At 36.6% G+C, this 26,389-nt stretch overlaps 1 protein-coding gene and 3 long non-coding RNA genes across 4 annotated transcripts; all 4 read left to right on the forward strand.

Moving 5' to 3' along the window:
- The first annotated feature begins 6,963 nt into the window (after positions 1-6,963).
- Positions 6,964-7,824, forward strand: LOC142550088 (uncharacterized). The gene has a single exon (XM_075659325.1). It carries the CDS (start codon positions 6,964-6,966, stop codon positions 7,822-7,824), a length of 861 nt encoding a protein of 286 aa, XP_075515440.1.
- Positions 7,825-12,601: 4,777 nt separating this feature from the next.
- Positions 12,602-13,499, forward strand: LOC142548088 (uncharacterized). Its single transcript, XR_012820875.1, has 3 exons — positions 12,602-12,989; positions 13,091-13,299; positions 13,396-13,499. It is a non-coding gene; the product is annotated as an uncharacterized LOC142548088 (long non-coding RNA).
- An 877-nt stretch (positions 13,500-14,376) lies between these two features.
- Positions 14,377-15,640, forward strand: LOC142548089 (uncharacterized). The gene is made up of 5 exons (XR_012820876.1): positions 14,377-14,651; positions 14,739-14,983; positions 15,104-15,304; positions 15,380-15,487; positions 15,570-15,640. It is a non-coding gene; the product is annotated as an uncharacterized LOC142548089 (long non-coding RNA).
- A 106-nt stretch (positions 15,641-15,746) lies between these two features.
- Positions 15,747-17,022, forward strand: LOC142548090 (uncharacterized). Its single transcript, XR_012820878.1, has 3 exons — positions 15,747-15,823; positions 15,936-16,022; positions 16,839-17,022. It is a non-coding gene; the product is annotated as an uncharacterized LOC142548090 (long non-coding RNA).
- Positions 17,023-26,389: the final 9,367 nt, after the last annotated feature.

The following is a 26,389-nucleotide window of genomic DNA, read 5'->3' on the forward strand; positions in this document are numbered from 1 at the left end:
TACTCGGCTTGTTAAACACTGGCGCTCGGGCGGTCAAAAAATACCGCTCGGGCGCCAGACTTCTGTCCAAGCCCTCATATTCTCATCCCCTGGTGCTCGGCTTCTCCTCTCGCAACTTCCTTTGCTCTTGAAATCTCAATTATGTTAATTAATCAGCGTCTGATTACAGTAATTAAATCTCGGGCATTACATTTCTCCCCCCCTTAGATATGATTTCGTCCCCGAAATCACAGGCAATCAGATCAGACAAAGAAAGAAATGTATAACAAAATCAATCAGAAACTCACATCAGTGAAATACTCTGAACGTCGTTACTTCATATCAGACTCAGTTTTCCAGGTAGCCTTTTCGAGGCCCTAATGACTTTATTGTACTTCCAACAGCAGAGTAGTCTTCATTCTGAAGTATCTCTCTTTCACGGATTTCAGATTTCAATCTGGAATAATAATTCAAGAAGTATAATATCATAATACCACTCGAAATAGCTCTAACAGAATTAATCTTACAATACTGGCTATAAAACATCCGTATATATCCATCAACAGCTCATAACAAATCAACATTAACATCTTCTATCAACTCTGATAATTCCAATCAAGGTTATATTCAATCTTCCAGCTTCAAATATCAACAGTCATCATCCGACGTTGATATATTCAATCTATTTATTCTGAGCTGTCTTTATTTCTTCTAAATTAGTTTCATTTTCTTTATCATATTTCTGATCCTATCCGATCCAATCTCAGGTATCTCGGAGATATTATTCTCTTACGAAGAAAATCTACCGTTCTCACTGTACAATACCTGGACTGAAGCTATTTCAATACTCATCTGATAGCTATTGTTGTACAATCATTCACAAAGTGATAACACATCGTATCAACTAGTGCTAAAATCAAGCACTACAGTTCCTGAATATCTTCTAGTATCAGGATAGTTCGCTCCGACTATCCATTTATCTATAGACGATAGATGAAAGATCATGTTATCTATTCTGTCAAAAGTACAAGATCAAACGAAAATCATAGCCTGATATGAGTAATTCGGGTATTCAATACAATCTGACCCCTTTTCTGACATACATCTAAGTCGTCTGATCATATCTATACGTCATCCTGTACACTATAACATATGCAGATTTGAACAATCGTTCAATAATAATCACATCATATCACCGTCATAGCAAGATTTTCGATAGTTTCGTCACGAAATTCATAGAAATGTACCCCCATTTCTATTCAAGAATCGATAATCTGTATAACCAATCTCCTGGTTTCTATCTTTCTGTCTTCATCTGTCAGCGATTTAGACATTTCAATACAAATTCTGACATAACTGATTTAATTTGTTTACATCAAAACTGTCCGTTCGAATTATAACACATTTCCTGTTACCAGAATAATACTGAATCTATTACTGTGTGCATCTGACAATACATGTCATTTCAAATTCGAAATATCTAGGACAAACAAATCAGCTAGTTATATAAACTAAAATATTACCTACCTGGTATTCTAATCGACGCACTGTTCTGACTATCAAAATCAAGTTCTGAACAATCTGATCAAACTTCTGAACTGCTGTAATTCTCAAAATCAACTCTGAGTCGGCTTGAACTGTATATAATTTCAACGGTTCGTAACAATCGGCATCAAATACGGATTCAGAATAATAGCAATATCGGATCGGATTCAAAATACCAATCATTTATACTAATCTAGTAAACACATAAAACGCAATTTCTGACATTTCTGACATTTATGAAGTTCTGCCATTTTCAATGTCGTTCTCATCCACAGATCACGGTCTCAACTGTGCTATAGTCAGTCAATATACTATCTTCAGATATCATGGACTCTGAATACCCTCTGTTACAATAAAGATTCATATCTGAACAATTCTGTATACAACAATCTCAGTTCCCAGAATATTCAATAAAATTTCAACTGTTCGATTCAATCAATCATACCCTGATATCGAATCAAGGCTGAAATCGCTTTCCATATATAGGACAAATCCGTAATTTCATCTGGAACGACTATAGCAACTCTCCTGCTACTGGAAAATCATTCCCTGATAGGTTCAACTCCAGTAATCAACTGAATACATAAGGAATTACTCCATTCTTTTAGATAATCATCGAATCATACATAATACGGATATCAAGGAATTCAAAATCGAGAATCCCTACCGTATATCATTCATGCTTTGGTCATTTCAGGTCTGAATCTTAGCATCTCCTGGCAAGAATCTATAATAGTTCTGTACTTGTTAGCATATCAATATCAGTAATGTAGTCAGAATCAGACAACACAAGTACAACACAATCTAATTCAATCTCATTCTCTTTTTACTGCAGTACACAATATATCACAGAATTCACTGATATCAATTCCTCTCCCCAAAAGGTACAAAGATCAATACTACAGTAATACAGACCCAGCAGGTATAACATATATCAGTACAACTCAGTCCAAGATAATCGTAGGGAATGGATTAGTATATATTAATACATATGCAACATAATCATAAAAGATTATTACCTGCCACTATATCATAACGTGTGTCCTGGGTCTGTTCCTCAATCACTACCACTCGATGATTCTGCTCCCTGAAATCTTCGGGAACCTTTCTGTGGACAAACTCTAGCAAAGTGTGCCTGCTGTTTACAGATATTGCACCTACCAGTCACTCCCTGGCACTGCTCCATGGGATGTCTCCCTCGGCAAGTCCTACAATAAAATCCGGTGTAACTTGGGCTAGAGGAGCTAGATGAACCGCTCCCTAACTTCTTGAACTGTTTCTTTCGAGCTTTCAGCAAATCTTGCTTCCCACTCGTACTGCCACTATCCAATCGGAGAGGGAATTGTTGTGTCTGGGGTTACATTGTACACAACCTTTCTTGTTGTCTAACCAGACTCGCCTCAGCTCTTTTTGCTTTATTCAAAGTATCAGCAAAATGGTAAGGTCGCTGCATATTTATCAATGCAACTATCTCTGAATTCAATCCTTTGATGAACTGCTCAGTTACAGCTTCATCATTCCCATCTATCTGAGGAACAAAATGCAGTAGAGTAGAGAATTTAGCAACATATTCTTCAATATTCAGTTGGCCTTGTCTCAAATTCTCAAACTCTGCTCTCTTGTCCTCTCGGTACGATCCTGAGAAGAATCTTCGATAAAATTCAGCTTTAAAGACTTCCCACGTGATCACCGTGCCCCGCTGTTCTAATAATCTTTTGGTTGTAATCCACCAACTCCTAGCGACCTCGTGTAACTGATTGGGCACCAGTTTAATTCTCTGTTCAATTGGATAATCAAGTGAATCAAACAGTATCTCTATATCATCTAACCAATTCTCACACTCCACTGGTGTCTCATTACCCTTCAGAATCGGCGGTTGAAACGATTGAAACCTCTTCATCTGTGTTTCCATCAAAGTTTTTGTCTCATCCATCTGATCCGTCGAAGTACTACCCAATACTCGAATTCTTCTTGGAGGTATATCTAATTACCACAAGGGTTAGTACCACATGAGATAAATCAATCTCAGTCCCTTCCTGATCAGCTTACCTTCTGATCAAGAATTGGTTCCGATTTATTTTCAAATCAAACACATTACCAAATCAACTCAGGTATTCAGGTAACATGTATTTAAATGCGGTAAACATAATAGCATGCTAGCATACACAATGTAAGTCAACATTATAATAAGTCACATGCTAGCAATCAAAAGCAGGAAAGAAAACTCAATCTACCCCGCTCACTAGCTTCTATCTCAGTCTCAAGAATCTACAATTCTAGAACCTACTGTTCTGGAACCTAATGCTCTGATACCACCTGTTGTGGGGACCCGGACGCTAATTCATTCCTTAATCGTCCTTAGGAATAATTCAACCAATTATCATAAACAGGGTCTAATTTTTTTTTTAAATTACAAAGCGGAAACGTAATGTAATTCAATTCAGATTACATACTAAACATAAACATATAAATCTTGTATTATCTACAAGAATTCAACTAGGTTAAACTATATATCAGTGCTGAATCCTAAGTTGCTTCGAAGCCCGGATCTCCACGCTATCTAGTCCAGCCTCGTTCTTTTCTTGACCCTGATCCTATCCCACCTGTTGCCATGCACACATACAAACAAGACAACAGCCGGATAACTCCGGTGAGAATTATATTCTCAGTATAAATCATGTATACATGCAATCATAAAAACAATAAAAAAGCATATAACAGATATGTCTAACATGTATTCAAATCAGAATATAAATCCATATCAAGAATAAATCCTATTTAAACATGTACCATCATCAGGAACATAATTTATCATGTACCATATTCAGGAACATAATCAACGTAACTCAATATAAACTGTCAATTAGACTCATGACTCCACATTTATGACAAGAATAATTCCTAGTCTAGGGATCCCGGTTTCCAGAAGTTGGCATTCCCATATCGACCAACAGTAATAGAAAAGACTCAAGTTCTATCCACATCGATAGGGTATCGATCACCAGTAATAGAAGAAGCTCAGATTCTATTCACATCAGTATAGTATCGATCACCAGTAATAGAAGAAACTTCGATTCTATCCACATCGATATGATATCGATCATCAGTAATAGAAGAGTTACGATTCTATCCACATCCATACGGTACCGATCACCAGTAATAGAATAAGCCACCTTTCTATCCACATCGATAGCCAAATATCCGGATGTAACGTTGTCGGTATTCCTATATCGACCAACAGTAATAGAAAAGACTCCAGTTCTATCCAAGTCGATATAACCAAACATCTAGTGTCCTGACCTAACCGTCATGGACTGTGGTCCTATCGCCAATACACTATCTTGTGACATCGTGCAATGTGCCCGTAGCGATCCCACCACTATCAGGCACTTCTGTCACAAGATTACTCGTCTAATACCTGTTATCTCTAAATCAAGAGAACAAGTACATCAATCAAATCAATACAATAAGGTAAAGTATGTGATTTAGGAAAACTCGAGCCAAACCTCACTCGAGTTGTGCAATCCCAACTCAACATTAATTTATACCTTTCTCTTCTCGGTTTGACGAAGTCGAAGTCTCAAAATCAAATCTGTCCATATCCAATCTGAAATGACAATATCGGATAGACTATGTCAATATACAGCTCAATTCACGGCCTGTTCTGATCAATATGCAAATCAAGACATAATCTGATCAATATCGAATCACGATACAATCTAATCCATATCGATGATATCACAATATAATCGAAGTCACTACTGAATCTGATCAATACCAATCTACTGATGTTTCGACGACATAATAATACAGTCTCAGTAACTCCGTCAATTTCAATATCACAGATATAATATCACGAGACATGATCGATATCGATACAACGCATAATCCCAGCAATAACATATTATAATCTCAAATCTGTACAATCTAAGTCATATCATTTCAAAAAATCATAACAATTATATACACAATCTGTTCTTCGATCTGACTTCGATTATACAATGTCTGATATCGCAATAACAACATATATGGATTATATCTGATTCTGGCAGTATCATAATTTCAAGACATATCAAAACGTAGTAAAACTTACGCCCAATTGAAGCCTGCGTCGATAGGAACACAGTACTGAAGTCGGATTCAAAATCGGACGGGCGGATCGAAATCTAAAGGCGTAAGAATTCTTCTATTCTTTCTCGTGCTTCCTTTTCTTCGTTGGATATGAATTCTGAAGGCGTGATATGTATATATATATCAGCTGCATGTTAATGATACGTGTCATCATTTTCCATATTTTGCAAGCTTCGCTCGGGCGGTTAATATTTACCGCTCGGGCGCCGAACACTGTGTTCGGTTACTCGGCTTGTTAAACACTGGCGCTCGGGCGGTCAAAAACTACCGCTCGGGCGCCAGACTTTCTGTCCAAGCCCTCATATTCTCATCCCCTGGCGCTCGACTTCTCCTCTCGCAACTTCCTTTGCTCTTGAAATCTCAATTATGTTAATTAATCAGCGTCTGATTACAGTAATTAAATCTCGGGCATTACATCAACACTGCTCCTGGCCAGGTTTCATTTCCAAGTTTTTATTTTTGATTTTCCATTTCTAATCTCGATCGAAGTCTGAATCTTTTAAAGGATTTGTCAAGGGAAGCCCGTTTCAGTCTGAAGATTACATTTTCAGTATTTTTTAAAAAAAATTCCTTTCATGAATCTGGAATATTGACCCCATTTTCGTTTTCTACTAGAAATAGAAATGGTTCGGTGTTTCAACAAGAACAAATATACAAACCCCGATACCAATGGCTATAAATCAGGAAGAACAGCAAACACAGGATATAGATTTCAAAACACGCTTCGTTTCTTGTTTATTTTCTCCATTTTTTATTCCTGGAATTGAGTCCCATTTCCAAGTTATAGTTTTTTCTTGGCTGTGAAGAATTAGCTTTAGACTCGAAATTCCTCCTTGAGTCCTCTTTTAACCGAGACCGTTGTTTGGTGGAGAAAGCCACCCCTATATTCTGTGTCAGTTAGAGTGCAGATCTTGTGCAAGTGTATATTAGAGATTTGAATGTTTTTTTGTAAAGTTGGAATCATTATTCGAGTGTGATTCCAAAGCTTCTTATTTGATGCAGGTCTTGCAGGAATGTAAACTACTTCCAGCGCCTTTCGGTGTATGCTGATATGGGAAGTTTGCAGGAATCTTACTAGCCTACTTAGGGTAAGGAGTAGCTACACGAATTCAACCATTAACCAACTTCTATAATATAAATATAAATTTTAAAACAATTTTTGGTGTTTGTAACAAAATTCTCTTTGTGTATACATGTGTGTGTATATATATATTAAAAAGAGAGGTTATCAATAAAAGATTTTTTTATATAATTTAAAATTGTATTGAAGGGGATGGGCTCATTGTTAGCTGAGTAGTTGTACCAAGAATGGACAAAGAATTGATGTCAAAAGATAGGCTATCACGTGAATTTGATGTTGGAGTAGAGTTTTTCTTGCAGTTTTCACTAAAAAATGCTATCCATTATGATGCAATACCTTGTCCATGTGCAAGATGTGGTAATCTAAGGAAGAAAAATGTTGAAACTATCAGGGCACATTTGTATTGTAATGGTATGGATTTGACATATTATACATGGATATGGCATGGGGAAAGATCTACGAAAGAGAACTCAATGAATGATAATGATCAAGTAGAACAAGATGAACACAAATCATTTAGTGAGGAACCTATAGATATGGTGCATTGTGTATATGAAAGTTATGCTGAGAATCCAAGCCAATTCAATAAGCTACTTGAAGATGCAGATAAACCTTTATATCCTGGATGTGCTAAATTCACAAAGTTATCTGCAGTTGTGAAATTATTTAACTTGAAGGCAAAATATAGTTGGAGTGATAAAAGTTTCACTGATCTACTTATGTTGTTTGGAGAAATGCTTCCAGATCACAATGAATTGCCTTCATCTTTGTATGATGCAAAGAAAAGCTTACGCGCATTAGGGATGGACTATGTGAAAATTCATGCTTGTCCTAATGATTTTATCTTATACCGGAAGGAGTACGAAGATTTTGCAAATTGCCCTACTTGCAGGACGTCAAGGTGGAAGTTGGGTAACAAATCGAAGGTAAAGAAAGGAATTCCTGCAAAGGTCTTGTGGTATTTCCCACCTATTCCAAGATTTCAAAGAATGTTACGTAATAAGGCGATATCCAAGGAGTTAACTTGGCATGCTGATAAAAGAATTCGTGATGGATTCTTGCGTCATCAAGCTGATTCGCCTCTTTGAAATTAGTTGATCGCATGTGACCAGATTTTGCTTATGAACCAAGAAATCTTAGATTGGCTATATCAGCATGGGATCAATCCTCATAGTCTGATGAGTTCTGCATATAGTTGTTGGCATGTTTTAATGATCACATACAATCTTTCACCATGGTTGTGTATGAAGAGAAAATTTGTGATGCTCAATTTGTTGATATCTGGTCCTAGACAGTCGGGTAATTATATTGATGTTTACTTAGCACCTCTTATTGAAGACTTAAAATGCTTATGGGATAAAGGTGTTGAAGCATATGATGCTTATCGAGAAGAAAGTTTCTTTTTTAGAGCTGTTTTACTATGGACAATCAATGATTTTCCTGCATATGGGAACATGTCAGGATATGCTGTGAAAGGATATCATGCATGTCCTATTTGTGCAAAAGAAACATATTCGACAAGGTTGAAGCATTGTAGAAAAATGTCATATATAGGCCATAGAAGGTTTCTACTTTAAGTCATCCTTATCGAAGACAAAAAAAGGCATTTAATGGGAAGCAAGAATTTAACCTCGCACCAAAACCATTGAGTGGCAATGAAATTTTAGAAAGAGTTCAAAGAATTAATTATCATTGTGAAAAATTCAGCGGATAGCTTCAGTCAAAGAACGATGATAGGATAACATGCTGGAAAAAGAAATCAATATTCTTTGAACTTGAGTATTGGAAAGATCTACATGTTCGACATATTCTTGATGTGATGCACATTGAAAAAAATGTTTGTGAAAGTCTCATCGGTACGCTACTTGACGTTCCAGGAAAAACAAAGGACGGAGTAGCAGCAAGATTAGATCTTTTGGAAATGAATTTAAGGACTGAATTGGCACCAAGGATTGGGGCGAAGAAAACGTTTTTGCCAGCAGCATTTTACACACTAAGTAAGGATGAGAAAAGAAGTATTTGCAATTCTTTGTCGGGAGTAAAGGTATCTGTAGGTTACTCATCCAATGTTAGAAATCTTATCTCGTTGAAGGATTTGACTTGTTGGCCTTAAGTCACACGACTATCACACTTTAATTCAACAATTGCTTCCAGTGGCCATCCGCGATGTCTTGCCAAAACATGTAAGAGACACTATCACCCGGCTGTGTTTCTTCTTCAATGTGTTATATAGTAAAGTGATAGATGTCTCAAAGTTGGATGACTTGCAAACAGAGATTGTGTTGATATTGTTGTAAGGCCCGAGAATTCGGTTATCATAATCAGACTTGTTTTGTTGATAATTAAGTTGATTATATACGCATTGTATTGGACCGGGAGAGCCGAAAGAAGATTTGACATGAAGTACAAGAAGAGTCCCCGCGCACATGCGCGACAGGTATCGGCGCACATGCGCGAAGATTACCGAAGCATCGGCGCACATGCGCGAGATAAGGCGCGCATATGCGCGACCCGTCCAGAAACTTTGGCGCATATGCGCGAGATGAAGCGCGCATATGCGCGAGTGGTTAAAAGCCGAGACCCGTAGGTCTCGCGCATATGCGCGGATTGTGTCGCGCATATGCGCTAGACGTGTTATGTGAAGGAGTGAGCCACTTGCCTTCATGCATGTAACGTATATATATATATATGCAAGCATTTCATAAGCAATGAAAAAGGAAAAAACGAAGGAAACTTTGGGGAAATGAGTCCGTGAATCTTAGGATCGCGATGGTGCAAAATCCGGCCGTCTGATTTTGAATCCGACTTCGGTACTGAGTTCCTATTGACGCAAGCTACAACTGGACGTAAGTTTTGTTACGTTTAGACATGATTTGAAATTATGATATTGTCAGAATTGAATACGAATCAGATATGATGTTTCTGCTACATTAGACATTGTATAATTGAAGTCAGATTAAAGAATAGACTGGTTATACAATTATTATGAATTTCAGAGTTGATTTAGTTGAGATTCTATATCAGAGTTGTGTTATTATTCAGATTATGAATTGTACTGATACTGATTATGAATTCTAGTAGTATATCTGTAATGTTGAGATTGACGGGATTATCCAGACTGTATTATTATGCCGTCGAAACATCAGTTGATTGATATTGATCAGATTCAGTATTGATTGAGATTGTATTGTTATGTCATTGACATTAATCAGATTGTGTTTGATTTGAGTATTGATCAGAACAGGTTTTGAACTGAGTTATATACTGATATTGTATTTATGCGATCGTCATTTTCAGATTCGGTATGGACAGATTCGAATACAAGACTTCGTCTTCATCAGACCGAGAAGAGAAAGGTATAAATTGATGTTAATTGGGAGATAGACTTGAGTTAGATTTAACTTGAGTTTCCCTAAACTACATACTTGTATGGTATTGTTTTTATACCCTTGTTTTTTAATGATTATGTTTATTCAAATGAATTAGAAGTAGAAAACAGAGAGCTATTGAGTGAGAGTCACTGACAGAGGGGTTAGATTTTGATAGTATAGTCACTGACCCATTGCACATTGTCAGACTAGGCTTAGTCTTGGTAGATATGCCAAGGCACTGGACGTTTGGTGTATCGATATGATGAAGATACAGATATTGTTCTTATTGTAGATTATTCGATACAGCTAGACCAAAGTCCAGAAATAAGAACGTACCGCCACTGCGACTGGTGGTAGTAGGTGGGAGACTTGTTACGTTCTTATTCACCGGGATCCCTATATTAGAATGAGAGATGAGTCGAGTCTTAGATATAGAGACTAGAACTTGATTTACAGATTTGTATTGATTTATGTTTCGTAGATTACGATTCAGATGTTATTTACAGATTGGTATTGATACATATTGTTCGATTATGCTACATATGATAAGATATAATTCATGTTTTTATGTTAATTTAGTTAAATGCATGTATACATTATTTATACTGGGATTTATTCTCACCGGAGTTATCCGGCTGTTGTCTTGTTTGTATATGTGCATGACAACAGGTGGGACAAGATCGGGGTCAAGAAGATGATGAGAGAAGACGAGTTTAGAGTGGAGATTCCGGACTTATTGTAGACTTGGTTTAATACTTGAAATTAGTAATTGAACCTTAGACTAGTTTGAATGATTATTGTATATTATTGTACTTCTATACTGAGATGTATATTAGTAAATTCCATTACGTTTCGCACTTGTATTTTGAAAAAAAAATAATTTTAGACCCTGTTTATATTTAATTGATAATTAAATCCCTAAGATGATTAAGAAGATGATTAGCGTTCGGGTCCCCACAATTGTGTTCACTTGAAAAGTACTTCCTCCTTCACTTTTTGATATAATTATTCATTTAACTGTTCATCTTGTGCGGGAGGTCAAATTGTGTGGACCGGTTTGGTATAGGCACATGTACCCATTTGAAAGATTCACGAAGATTTTGAAAGGTTATGTGCGCAATCGCAATTGGCCTGATGGGTGTATAGCCGAATGTTACATTGCTGAAGAGGCTGTCGAATTTTTCTCAGATTATCTATCTAATGTCCACACAATTGGGATACCCTCAAGGCATCGAGAAGTAGAACTTACTAAGCCTTTATTGGGAGCAGTTTTGCACTCCACTAGTCATGATGAGCTGCAACAAGCACATCGTCATGTATTGACAAATGATATTGAGATTGATCCTTATGTCGAGTAAGATCTCCAGCCTATCAATTCTTTCATGCACTTTTCATACATTCTATTGGTTTATCTATTAGAAATTATTTCATTAGGGAACACATGGTGGATTTGAAATCAAGATTTCGTCATAAAGCCAAGTCCAAAAATTTGTTACAAGATGAGCATAATCGAACTTTTACTAACTGGTTGCCTGATACTGTAAGTTCCAAGATACTATATATTGACATGCATACAACTCTTGGTATCTTACGTAAAATCTAAATTTATGGCATTGTGAAATATAGGTTGCACATTTAGTTGACCATTCCACCCATGAAATATCAGAAAGATTGAAGTGGATGGCGCGTGGACCTAGCAACAAAGTGTTAAAGTATTCTAGTTATCTGATTGATGGGGTTACATATGCTACAAAAGAATGTGATGATATACGAGTTACTCAAAACTCTGGAGTAAGCTTAGTCGCAAAGACAATGCAAGTTGCCAGTGCAAAGGATAAAAACCCAATTGTTTCAGACATGGTTTTTTATGGAGTTATTGAAGAAATATGGGAACTCGATTACCACAAATTTCAAATTCCAATGTTCAAATGTAAGTGGGTGGAGAATAATAATGGTATTAAAGTAGATGATCTTGGTTTCACATTGGTAAATTTGAAAAGAATTGGATTCAAATCCGACTCTTTTATCTTGGGAATTCAAGCAAAGCAAGTAGAAGATCCTGAATGGAGTATTGTACTTGCAACTCCTACTAGAGAGTCATTTGAACACGTCAATGATGATGAATTGGAAGACACTTTAATTCACTATCAATCTTTTACCAGAGGGTTGCCATCAATGGGTATTGATGGAGCATATGACAATAAACCATCATACCTTCGTGAATATTGTGATGGGACTTGGGTCGACAATGTTTAACCAAAAATATTTTACTTTTGAAGATGTATTTGTAGACAATATTGATATGTATTTTACTTTTGAATCGGAGTTTGTGGACAATATTGAAGTTATACTTTTATTTATCTTTGTATCTGTTGAATTTCAATTTCTTATCGTATTTTTTGTTGTATATATTGTTTATTTATTTCTATATTGATATGTTTTCTTCGCTTTTTTGTTGAACAGGTTAAATCAAGACTATGACATCCTTTAGAAAGCTTAAAATTGGGTCTCATGATGATGACACAATTCATGAACCGAGCAAGAGATCAGGACAGCCTGCATTGATTGGAAAGGGCAAAGAAAAAATTGCATCTACTTCTACTGACAAGAGTTTTGATGGAAAGGAAATGTTGGGATATACAGACACTGAAACAACAAGAACATCTAGAGGTCGTACACATCTAGATAAGCTTTCTAGGCAGAGGGTTCAGGGAATTCGAAAAGAGGTAAGATTCAATCCGCTTGGACAACCAGTAAGAGAAGTTGCTGCTGAAATGCAGAGTTATATTGGTGTGCTTGCTCGAGAAAAAGTTAAGATAACTTACAAAACATGGAAGCAAGTTCCAAGTGAAGTGAAAGAATTGATATGAGAATCTGTTAATGTAAGTTCTATTGTTTTCTCACAATTAATATTCATATTGTTTATATATTTTTTATGTTATGTCATTATTTTTAATGTATTTCCAATTGTGATGTTTTACAGTTGACATTTGATGTTCCCCCAATCTGGAAAAGGGATGTTTAAGTTCGGAAAATATTAAGTGGCGTCAATTTAAATCACATCTCACTCAAACATTCATTTTGAACAAGGTTGATAAACCAGAGGAGTTGGATCAACCACCTACTGGCTATGGTCTTGCACGAGATGACTGGATTTATTTTGTCATGACTCGCATGTCTGATAAATTCATTGTAAGTATCTTTTTTTTGTTTTTTAAAAATAAGTCCACCATGAAGTATTTAACGAATTAAAAAAAATTTGGTATGTGTAATTCTTCACTTGACTAGGAACTAAGTGATCAACAGAAGGAAAGAAGGAAGAAGAACATATACCCTCATCGCCTTTCTCGTAAGGTCTATGCACGATTTGCTGAAGAAATAATAAGTATATTCAACATTTGAGCCGTCCAAGAAGTGACTGTTTCATTCCTTCGCATTAATACTTGTAACATGGGTGGCTGTTTTTTTCTTAGCATGTGATATATATAGTTGCATTTGCTGTTTTTTTTTCAACATTTAACCTATTTGACAAATATCATTTGATGGTTCTTGTATGTAGACAAGTGAATTGTGTGACGATGATGATATCAACAGAGCTATCATTTGGAAAAATGGACGGGTTAATAAAGAAGGGGACTTTGATGGCCAGGAGTTGCAAATGACAGTAGAAAAGATTGTGAGCAAACTATACATAAAAATCAATTATTTTATTTTAATGAAGCCTTTTAAAGTAATTAATATTTTCAAGTGGATGACAGGATGATTACATACAACAAAAGCGTGAGGGGAAACTTGAAATAAAAGAGAGAGAATAGGATATTATCACGAAAGCACTCAATTCAGATGAACATGGTGGACGTGTGAGAGCTGTTGGAGGTCACATCACTCCAACACTATATTTCAATGTTGGTAGGTAGAATTTGGAAGACTGAGGTTGTTGACAGAAAGCTAATGATTGAGCAAAAGAAAGAGTTGACAGAGGCTAGAAAATTAATTCAAGAGCAAGATACACGCATTAAAAAACTTGAAGCAATTGTCTACAAAAAGGGTGCATGGGACAGTGAGATTGATGACAAAGGAAGTTGTTCGGTAAAATTGCATCAAGTGAATGAAAATGAAATGAAAATCGACAATTTTTCCCCGGTTAGCAAGTTTGAATGATGTCGAGATGAAAGTTGTTGAAAAATTTGTTTCTTTACAGGTATATAATTTTTTGTGGTCATAGAGTACTTAATATTTTTTAGAGGAAGAGTTAGTACAATTCATTGACATAACTATTTGTCTTTTAGGGGAAACCAGTTATTTTGACATTGGATTCTAGCACATACATTGTTGTATGTGGAACAGTTGTTGAGGTCAATGGAGTTAATAACTTGCTTCATGGTGTTCCATTACCTCAAAATTGCATGTGTGTATCCATTGATGAAGCAATGCAAAAATCAGCACTTTTGCCAGTTCCGATTCCCAATGAATGTGAAAATGTTGGTGATGCTGTAGGCACACATGTGGCTTGGCCAAATCATTTGATAATACTACGACAAGAGGTACACGTATGCTTATATTTCAAAGTAAATGTATGTCAAATTCTCCAGTATTGCACCTATCTAACATTTTTACAATACAATTATCAGAAGCGTCAAAAGAACAAAACTGTCAGTTTCGAAAGAAACCAGACTTTGTCATCAAATGTGCCAAGAGCAATGCGTATGGTGTATTTTTATTGTAAGACAGCTCTTGAAAATGGAAGGAAATTAGCATTTCTTTTAGATCATGAAGTATTTGCAGATGATTATGAAGTTAACTTGCACTTTGAGGACATCAGTCCTTTGTATCACTTGGAGCCAATTTCAGGAAATTGTGTAGTTGTCTACATTTGGTAAGTCGTCGATTAACTTAAAGTTTTTTTGTTCTTTTCTTGTATTATTATATAAGATGTATATAATTTGTTAGTTTAGTATGTAGTGTAATTTTGATTTTCTTTTACTTGAAATGACAGACATCTTTATAAAAAGATGGTGAAAGAAAACAAGATTGACAAATTCAGATTCGTTAATCCACACAGCATCCCAAATTTGCAAAAAAATATACATGACAAAACAGGTAAAACTGAAGGGTTGAACAAGAGGGCGAGTTATTTAGCGGATAGGCTAAGTGGTGCAGCAATGGATCAATTGGTTTTGGTTCCAAGTTGTTGTGAGTAAGTAAGATCCTAATATAATTTTCAATTGTTTTTTTTTATTGAATTACATACACTTATTATGTTCGTGTGTAGTTTTCATTGGACTCTCACCGTCATCGAGCCTTATAAGGAGATTGTTTATTTGGTGGATTCCCTATGTCATCGCATTCGCGATGAGGATTGGAAATATGTTGTGGAAATGTGAGTTTATATTCCATATTAATGATGCATTTCATTTAATGAAAAAACACTCATATATTAACTATGTTCAATGTTAATGAAGGGCGTTGAGAATGTTTAACTCAACTAAAGGAAGGAAAGGAAGAAAGCGTGTACAATGGGAGGTCATAAAGGTATGTGTAATTCTCATTCGAGCTAATTTTTTAATGCGTATATTTGTCATTAACAATTCGACATTTTTTAACATAGGATCCTAAGCAACCGGATGCGAAACAATGTAGTTATTATGTGATGAGAGTCATGAGGCAGATCACTGAAGAATTTGAAACTCTTGAGGGGGATTCACTACGATCGATAGTAATATTATCATGCTTATATAAAATAATTACAAGTTATCTAGCTACTTATCATTTTGAAAATTCACCAAGTTGTGTTTTTTTACTAATATACTTTTTGAGTGTGTTCATAGTTCACAAAAATGGAGTATTCTATGGAAGAAACTGATGAGGTGCGCACCGAGCTGGCCGAATGCATACAAGATCATATTTATGAATAGGTAGGACATGAGTTCATCTTATTTGAAAAAATACAGCTCATATTGAACGGATTTGGACATTATCGTTATACTTTTTAACATGTTTACGGGCTATTTCAGAAATAGTCATTTTGCACATGATTTAGCTTCTAAGTTGGGTGAAATTCTTGTTTCTACTTTAAGATTTTTATAACATCTTTTTCGTGTATTTCAAAAGTGATATTATTTTCGTTTCTTGCATTTTTCATTCAGTTTGTGGATCAATAATACAAGTGATACTGGATTGACATGTGATTTTTTTTGTTGCACGTTTTTTGGTTCATGACATGTGGATCTCTTCATTACTTTCGGGATATGTTGAAAGAATGTGGTAATTATAGGTGATAGGTGTGATGTATGGTCTGGCTGTGTAGGTGATAGGTGTGGTGTATCGTCGTATTTAAATTTATTTCGAATATATATATTGTTGTTGTGTGTTTTTATATTTTCTGGTATTTCCTACTTGCGTGGAAGTTATGCCAAAATTTTTCTAGGCCCTGAGGTCCGTTTTAAAGTATTTTAAACCTTTTTTTTGTTGCAGATTTTAATCCAACCATTATTTTTTATCATTAATTGTCATTAGGAACTGTTTGGATCTTCATAACATTTAAGTAGTTAGTGATTTTTTTACAAACTTATCTATTGCATATTGTTCGCAATTCATGGCTTATTGTCTTCTAACAAGACTTTTTGCTTTTTTATACATGACTTGTTCTATATGTTAATGGTTTTAATGCTAAGTTGTGCATGTGTTGAAATTTAACAATGATTAAAATAATGTAGTTTTTATTTTCACAGGCACTGTAATGATGTTTTGGAAGATGGACCAGCAGAGAAAATTCATTCCAACAAGCTACAGAAGATATTTTGGAGTTGATATGTGCAAGTCTTGATTGTAGGGTATTTTTATTTTTGTGAACTTGACTAAAAGTTTTTGAAATATGGTTACATACTTTTTTTAATTGTTGTTTTGGTAGATTACACGTCTATGAATGACATATTTCTGTTGTAATTCATGCATGTAGTTCTTGATCAAGTATATATATGTTGATGTTTGAATTGATTTTATATAAGGGTTAACTGATATATATTTCACACCCAATTTTTTTAATTAATTAAACAATTTATGGTTTATATATAATATACAATGGTTTGGTAATATATAAGACAACAGTTTTAAAATGATTTAAATCAAATTCAAAGACAACAGATTTAAAATGTATATTGCAGCGAAAGACATCAGCTTAAAAACATTGACAACGATTTTTCACCGTCGTCTTTAACGTCTACGACAACGGTTTTTCACCGTTGTCTTTGCGCGCACTCTTTAACCACAGGAACTTTAACAACGGTTTTTCAAGACCTACGACAACGGTTTATCACCGTCGTCTTTCACGTCTACGACAACGGTGAAAATGGTTTTTCACCGTTGTCTTTGCGCGCACCCTTTAACGACAGGGGCTTTAACAACAGTTTTACAAGACCTACAACAACGGTTTTGCACCGTAGTCTTTTATGTCTACAACAACGGTTTTTCACCATTGTCTTTGCGCACACCCTTTAACCACAGGTGCTTTAACAACGGTTTTACAAGACCTACGACCACGGTTTTTCACCGTCGTCTTTGACGTCTACGACAATGGTTTTTCACCGTTGTCTTTGTGCGCACCATTTAACCACATGGGCTTTAACAACGATTTTACAAGACCTATGACAATGGTGTTTCACCGTTGTCTTTAGCCTTTTTTTTGTAGTGTGTATTAGAAAATATTGGCATTATAGACGATATTAAAATACATATCGATGTTTAATAGCACATGAGAGTTGTAAATATTTGGACCGGGTCACATTCTAGAATTTGGGCTAAATCATTAAATTCATGTATATGGATATATGTATAGAAGGAAGCCCATTTTCCCCCAAGATCAATCCATTTCCTCCTTAAATCTTCTCGTTTCTTCTCATTTCATCCATTTCTTTTTATTTATTGCTCATCTTCTCAGCTGCCAAGCTATTGCTTCGTTTTTTTCCTCCATCTTCTTGCTTGTCACTTTTCTTGGTTCCTAAGTATGTGAAGAGGTTGATTCTAGCTTTATTTCAGTTCTAGGGAAGCTTTTGAAGGTAATCCCTAAGCCTAGGTTTTAAATTTTTTTCCATGTAAGAAGTTGGTTTCTGTTTTCGAATTGCAGGTTTTGGCTTCTGATTTTCGGGTTTTTGTGTGGCTTTCACTAAGAATTTTGACTTGTAGTTCAAATAGAACATATAGATCTATGTGTTAGCTTTCTGTAGCCACTGACGAAAAGTAATTCCAATTAAAAATGGATTTGATATGACTTTCTACCAAAATTTGTCAAAATGGAATTCTGTGTTGGAGCTGTGTAGATTGCGTTGGAGCTGCGTAGATTAGCTATTGTATTTCGAATTTATGACATTTATGCGCTCGGATTCTGAACTTGTGATTCAAATAAGAGTTGTAGAGCTATGTGGTTTCTTCGTATTGATATAAGAATCGCTAAATTCCATTAAGTATTGAAATCTTTATACTCATTTTGCCGAAACTGCTCAGGTACAGACTGCTATCCACGAATTGCGTTGGTAGTAGCGTCATCTTGATAATTCTGGGATTTATCTATTAGGATTCTGGAAATGTTTTCTTCTCAAAAAACTTAGATATTTGAGTTTCTTTCATCTCCATTTGATGGATATCGATTTGAGTCAATGATGAGTTAGATATGAATTTTATACTCATAGGTTTCAAACCTGGATATGTCACAGAACTCATTTATCATGGTTTCTGGTTTTGGGCATTTTTCAGTGTCACAGAACTCATTTCTCACAGAAATTCTGATGTCTTCTAATGAAATATGGGATTTTGAGTTAAGTTTCCAGCCATGTATGTTAAATGTGTTTTGGTTACATTTTGGTTGAGTTATGTCCTTAAAACCAAGTTTACTTCCAAGCTGGAATTAGTAACTTGTTTTTGGCTAAGATTTGAATCTTTATTTGATGGAAATAAATTATTTGCCACAGGTTTTAAAAGCCAGGAAGCTCCAAGGAGTTTATAAACTATTGTGGTAATTTAATTTGAAGGTTAAGGTACAGATTGATCGATTCTTTACAGCGTCTATAACGACGTGTAATTTAATTGATGTGATTTTATGAGATTTATGTGTTTATGTTCTCTTTGTGCTGTTTGGGTGTATTTTAAGATTATTCCTCAATTTTTTTAAAATAAATGTGAGTTTTTAAATATATTGGAATAATCTGTGGATTTATATGCATTGTTGAGCACGCATTCATATCGAGCCATGACTCCGTTGTTTCTGAGATTTCTGTTTACACTTGTATGAGTTATTTAGAGATCAGAGCCGAGGGCATTTAAGCGTCACACCTCTGATGAGTATCGGAAGGGCCGAGTAGTTCTGCAGACTGACACCCTTGACGCAGATGTGCAGGGCCGAGGGCGTATTTGACACGTCACACCACTGGCACATGTGGCCACAGTTGTTGCTATCGTTTCTTTGGATCCAGTTTGATATCCGAGATTATTCGTACCCTACATGCATTGCATTGCACTGATTTCATTGCATGTCATTTATTTATGCTATAATTTATTTGATCTTCGTACTGGGTTTGACCCCTGTCCCTCGGGGCTGCTGTGGTTTGTTTTGTTATTCCATAGCAGGTTATACAGTTGGTTCAGATGCAGCTAGCGGAGCGTTTGCCAGTGGAGCCCAGTGATTTGGTTTGAGCTGGGAGTCCCCATGTGGGGACCCGGACGCTAATTCATGTCTTAATCATTATTAATGTCAAATATAACAATTAAGAAAAGTGGGACTAAATTTTTTTTCTTTTTAAATTATAAATGCGGAAACGTAACAGTAATCTATCTGATATACATGTCAAAATCAAAGTACAATTCAGGTACTACATGTCTCTATCTCAACTAGGTTCAACGACTATACATCCAGCGCTGAATCCTATTATGCTTCTGGGCCCGGATCTCCACGCTAACTATAATCTCTCATCCTCTTCCTGATCCTGATCCTGTCCCACCTGTTGTCATGCACACATACAAACCAAACAACAGCCGGATAACTACGGTGAGAATTACATTCCCAGTATGAATCATGTATACATGTATTTCATATAAACAGATATAACAGCATGAAACACAAATTCATAACATGTATCAAAATCAGAAACATGAATCAATACAAACTCTGAATCATACTCTGTGACTCTTAGACTCTGACTCGACTCCTCCTAATCTAGGGATCCCGATCTGAATAAGAACATACACCCACCTACACTCCCGATCGGGGTGGTGGTACGTTCTTATTTACGGACTTTGGCCCTTTCCGTATCGAATCTCAGCGATAGGAGCTGCTCTACTCCCCAACATATCGATACGACCAAACGTCCGGTGTCTTGGCGAATCTGCCAAAGACTAGGCACATCCGCCCTGGCATATCTGCCAAACCTCTGTGACAATGTGCAATGGCCCAGTGACGATTCCATCACTATCGGGCACCTCTGTAACGAGATCAATCGTCTACGACTAGGCGCATCCGCCTATGACTCCATACATAAATCAATAGACCAAAGATATCAATCTCATTCAATTGCAAATATCAATGCAATAAGGTAAAGTATGTGATTTTGGGAAACTCAAGTCGAATCTAACTCGAGTTGTGCAATCCCGCATCAACATCAATTTATACATTTCGTTTCGTTATGTCGATCTGACTCTATCGAAGTCTCGAACTCACTGCCTGTCAAATCAATCTGGCTCTGCCGAAGTTTCGAAGTCGAAGCTATCAATGTCACTCAATCTGAAATGACGTATCGAGAAATATAATATCAATATGCAACTCAATTCAAAATCTGTTCTGAACAATATCAAGTCAAGACATAATCTGATCAATGTCAATGATACAACGATACAATCTCAATCAATACTGATTCTGATCAATACCAATCTACTGATGTTTCGACGGCATAATAATACAGTCTTGATAACCCCGTCAATCTCAACATCCCAGATATAATACCACAACTCATAATCGATATCAGTACAACTCATAATCTCAACAATAACATATCATAATCTCAATTCTGTACAATCTCGATCATATCAATTCTGAAAATGATAACAATGTCATACGATATCTATTCCTCGATATGGTTTCAATTATACAATGTCTGATATCGCAAGAACAACATATATGAATCATATCTGATTCTGGCAGTATCCTAATTTAAAATCACAACAAAACGTAGTAAAACTTACGCCCTGTTGAAGCCTGTAACGAGAGGATCACTGTACTGAAGTCGGATTAAAAATCAGACGGACGGATTGTTCGCAAATCGAATTCTAATTTGTAAAGGACTTCAATTTTCTCCAGAGCTTCTCGGTTGTCTTTGTTGCCAATATGCTGAAGGAATGAAGAATTTGTTATATATCATGCATGAAGAAGGACAAGTGGCTTCCCCTTTGTCCAACACGTCTCGCGCATATGCGCGACCTCAACCGGCGCATATGCGCGAGACCTACTGGTCTCGGTCCTTAGCTTCTCGGCAGCTCGCGCATATGCTCGCTCCATCGCCGCGCATATGCGCGAGGTTCTCTGGACATCACATTTAGCTTCTGCACAACTCGCGCATATGCGCGCACACTTCTCGCGCATATGCGTGAGGTCTTCTGCCACTGTCGCGCATATGCGCGGCTCCTTTTCGCGCATATGCGCGAGGTGTTCTGTCCTCGCACATCTTTCTTGTTTTCTTCCGTCTTTTCCGTTCTAATCCTTTCCGTCTATAATCACATCAATTATCACCAAATCATTTCCGATTACGGTAATCAAAATCTCGGGCCTTACATTTCTCCCCCCCTAAGATATGATTTCGTCACCGAAATAACAAGCAATTAACTTGTATATCACAGGTAATCATATCAGATACCAAATCAGATACAAGAAGGAGATATATAGAAGTTAAGAAGAAAACTCACCTCAATGAAACAATTCTAGAATCTTTATCTAATCTCAGATTCTACCTTCCAAATAACTTCCTTGATGCCCTAACCATTCCCTTGAACTTTAAACAACGGAATAGTCTTCATTCTGAATTATCTTTCTTCTATTGATTCTGATTCCCATCTGGAATAATAATTCAAGAAGTATAATGTCATAATACAACTCTAAGTAACTTTAATAGAATCAATCTCAGAATATTGGCTATACAATATCCGTATATACCAATCCAGAGCTCATAGCAATTCAATACCATTACCGGCTACCAAATCGGTTTACTCTAAATCAATTCAATATTCAAATTCTTGTTACAAATATCAACAGTCATCGTCTGACGTTGGCATATTTGGTCTGTCTATCTTGTGCTGCTTTCATTTTCTTCTGAATCAGCGGCACTTTCTTTGTCATATCTCTGATCATGTCAGGTCCAATCTCCAGTACCTCAGAGATACTATTCTAATAAAGAAGGTAATCTGCACTTCTTGTCGTACAATACTTCAAACGATGTTATTTCAGTACTCGTTTAATAACAATTTTTTTACGATAATTCTCACAATGACGACGAATCTTGTCAACTAGTGCTAAGATCAAGCACTACAGCTCTAACTATATCTTCCAGTATCTGGATAGTCCGCTCTGACTATCCCTCACTTTGTGGGTGATATATGGAAGAACCTGCTATACACTCTGCCAAACGTGTAAGGCTAACCAAAATCATGATCTGATATAATCAACTCTCGGCACTCTGTGTAATCTGATCACTTTTCTAACAGAAATCTCATTAATCTAGTCATATCTGTACGTCTACATGTACGAACTAGAACCTGCAGACTTGGTCAGTCTGGCACTCCTAACTCAATCAATGCTCAATTTCGGGAGGAATGCGGTCTAACTATCGATATCAAATTCTGTACATTCTGATCAACTTTCTGAACTGCTTTAATTCTCAAAATCAGCTCTGGTTCGGACTGCACAATATAAATTCTCCACTGTCTACTATCTGTTTCAAACACGAATTCAGAACAACAGCAATATTCAATCAGATTCGAAACATTACTCATCGATACTGATCTACTAAACTCATAAAACTGTAATTTCTGAAAATGCTATCGGTCTCAGCCAACTGATCACGACTTCAACTGTGCTAAGATCAACCGATATACTATCTTTGGATCTAACATGTTCCGAATACAATCTGTCTCGGCCAAGATTCACATCTTAATAGTTTCTGTATACCACTTTCCAGTTCTCAGAATATTCAATACAATACTCAGATATTTAACAAAATCAATCATATTCTTCGAATATACCAGAATATCATAGATCAACTAATCAGAGAATCATCAAAATATTCTAAACACAGAGTTTATCAACTCACAACCATAGCTGATACATCCCAAAGAGAAACACTCAATCAGATGTAACTCTCGGCTAGTAAATCTTCTACCTGATTTTTCAAATCCTTCAATTCAATCGGTATCATTCGGTACGGTGTTTTAAAAGTAAAATAGTACCTGGTATCAAGTCAAGGCTGAAATCAATCTCCCTGGCTGGAATCAAACCCGGACTCTCATCTGGGGAAAACATCAGTAACTCTCATGTCACTGGCAAATCAGCCAATGATGGACTCAACTTCAGTAAGTCAACTGAATACATAAGGAGTCCCTCTGCTCCTTTCTGTAATGATCGAGTCATAGATAATACGAATATCAAAGGAATTCTAAATCTAGAATCCTTACCATACAATATTCCTTCTTCGGCCATTTCAGGTCCGTCTATTGTAACTCTGTACTTGATCAGTATATCAATATCAATAATGCAGTCATACTCAGACAACACAAGTACAATACAAGCTAACTCAGTCTCATTCTCATCTCACTGTAGTATACGATGTTTCACAGAGTTCACTGATATCAAAACTCTCCCCCAAACGGTAAAGAGATAAAATATTACAGCAGACACTGACTCAACAGATAAAACATACATCAATGCAGTTCATTCAGAAATCATACATAGGGTGTACGATAATCTCTCAATACATACACGGAATAATCATAAAAGACCAGTTACCTGCCACTATATCATCAAGTGCATCCTGGGTCTGTTCCTCGGTCACTGCCACTACTCTGCCTTCCTTCTGGCCCTGGTTGTGTTTGAGTAGGGGGTGGTTGGAAAGAGCGAACAACAGATGATGGTCTATCATTCTGAGTCACTGATCCAGATGATTCTGCTCCCTGGAATCTTCGGGAACCTCTCTGTGGACATACTCTCGCAAAATGTCCTGATCATTTGCAGATACGGCAACTACCAGTTACTCCTTGGCATTGCTCAGTGGGATGTCTCCCTCCGCAAGTGCTAAAATAGACCCCCGTGTAACTCTGACTAGAACCACTGGAACTAGACGAACCGCTTCCTAACTTCTTGAACTATTTCTTTCGAGCTTTCAAATAGTCTTTCTTTCCACCACTGCTACTACTAGTCTCAAGTCCGAGAGGTGGTTGTTGTGGTCTCGATGCTGGAGGCACAAACGAAGCTCCTTTCTGTCTCATCAGACTGGCTTCGGCTCTCTTGGCTCTACTCAGAGCATCAGCAAAATTATAGGGTCGGCCTGTGTTTACCAATGTCAATATCTCAGGATTCAATACCTTAACAAACTGATCAGTCACAGCTTCATCATTCTCAGTCACTTGAGGAGCAAAACGTAGCAAGGTAGAAAATTGAGCAACATATTCTTCAATGTTTAGCTGACCCTATTTCAAATTTTCAAATTTTGTCCTCTTATCTTCTCGGTACGAAACTGGGAAAAACCTTCTATAAAATTCCACTTTGAAGATTTCCCACGTAATCACTATACCACGCTGTTCTAAGGCTTCTTTGGTTGCAATCCACCAGCTCTTTGCAACCTCCTGTAACTGATGCCCAATCAGTTTAACTCTACAATCATCCGAGTACTCAAGTGAATCAAACAATATCTCTATATCATCTATCCAGCTCTTATAATCAACAGTCGTCTCAGTACCCCTCAGAATCGGCGGTGTCAATGATTGAAACCTCTTCAACTGTTTTTCCATCGGAGTTTCTGACACATCCATCTGATAAATCAAGATACTATCCCTGTTCTGGGATTCTTCGAGGAGATAAATCTGATTATCAAAAGGGTCAATAACCAGATACAACAAACATGTTTCAGTCCTCCTCTGATCATCTTATTGCTGATCAAGAATCGGTTCTGATTCACTTTAAATAATACATATTACAAAATCAAATCAGATAAATCAAGTAACATGTATTACAAAGCAGTAAATCATGCTAGCAATCAAAGCAAGGATAGAAAACTCAATCTACCCCGCTCACTAGCATCTATCTCAATCTAAAGGATCTATCGCTCTGATACCACCTGCTGTGGGGACCCGGATGCTAATTCATGTCTTAATCATTATTAATGTCAAATATAACAATTAAGAAAAGTGGGACTAAATTTTTTTTTCTTTCTAAATTATAAATGCGGAAACGTAACAATAATCTATCTGATATACATGTCAAAATCAAAGTACAATTCAGGTACTACATGTCTCTATCTCAACTAGGTTCAACGACTATACATCCAGTGCTGAATCCTATTCTGCTTCTGGGCCCGGATCTCTACGCTAACTATAATCTCTCATCCTCTTCCTGATCCTGATCATGTCCCACATGTTTTCATTCACACATACAAACCAGACAACAGCCGGATAACTCCGGTGCGAATTACATTCCCAGTATAAATCATGTATACATGCATTTCATATAAACAAATATAACAGCATGAAACAGAAATTCATAACATGTATCAAAATCGGAAACATGAATCAATACAAACTCTGAATCACACTCTGTGACTCTTAGACTCTGACTCGACTCCTCCTAATCTAGGGATCCCGATCTGAATAAGAACATACACCCACCTACACTCCCGATCGGGGTGGTGGTACGTTCTTATTTACGGACTTTGGCCCTTTCCGTATCGAATCTTAGCGATAGGAGCTGCTCTACTCCTCAACATATCGATACGACCAAACGTCCGGCGTCTTGGCGAATCAGCCACAGACTAGGCACATCTGCCCTGGCATATATCTGCCAAACCTCTGTGACAATGTGCAATGGCCCAGTGACGATTCCATCACTATCGGGCACCTCTGTCACGAGATCAATCGTCTACGACTAGGCGCATCCGCCTATGACTCAATAAATAAATCAATAGACCAAAGATATCAATCTCATTCGATTGCAAATATCAATGCAATAAGGTAAAGTATGTGATTTTGGGAAACTCAAGTC

The sequence above is a fragment of the Primulina tabacum genome, chromosome 6, assembly GCF_025594145.1.
Source record: "Primulina tabacum isolate GXHZ01 chromosome 6, ASM2559414v2, whole genome shotgun sequence".
Lineage (NCBI taxonomy): Eukaryota > Viridiplantae > Streptophyta > Magnoliopsida > Lamiales > Gesneriaceae > Primulina > Primulina tabacum.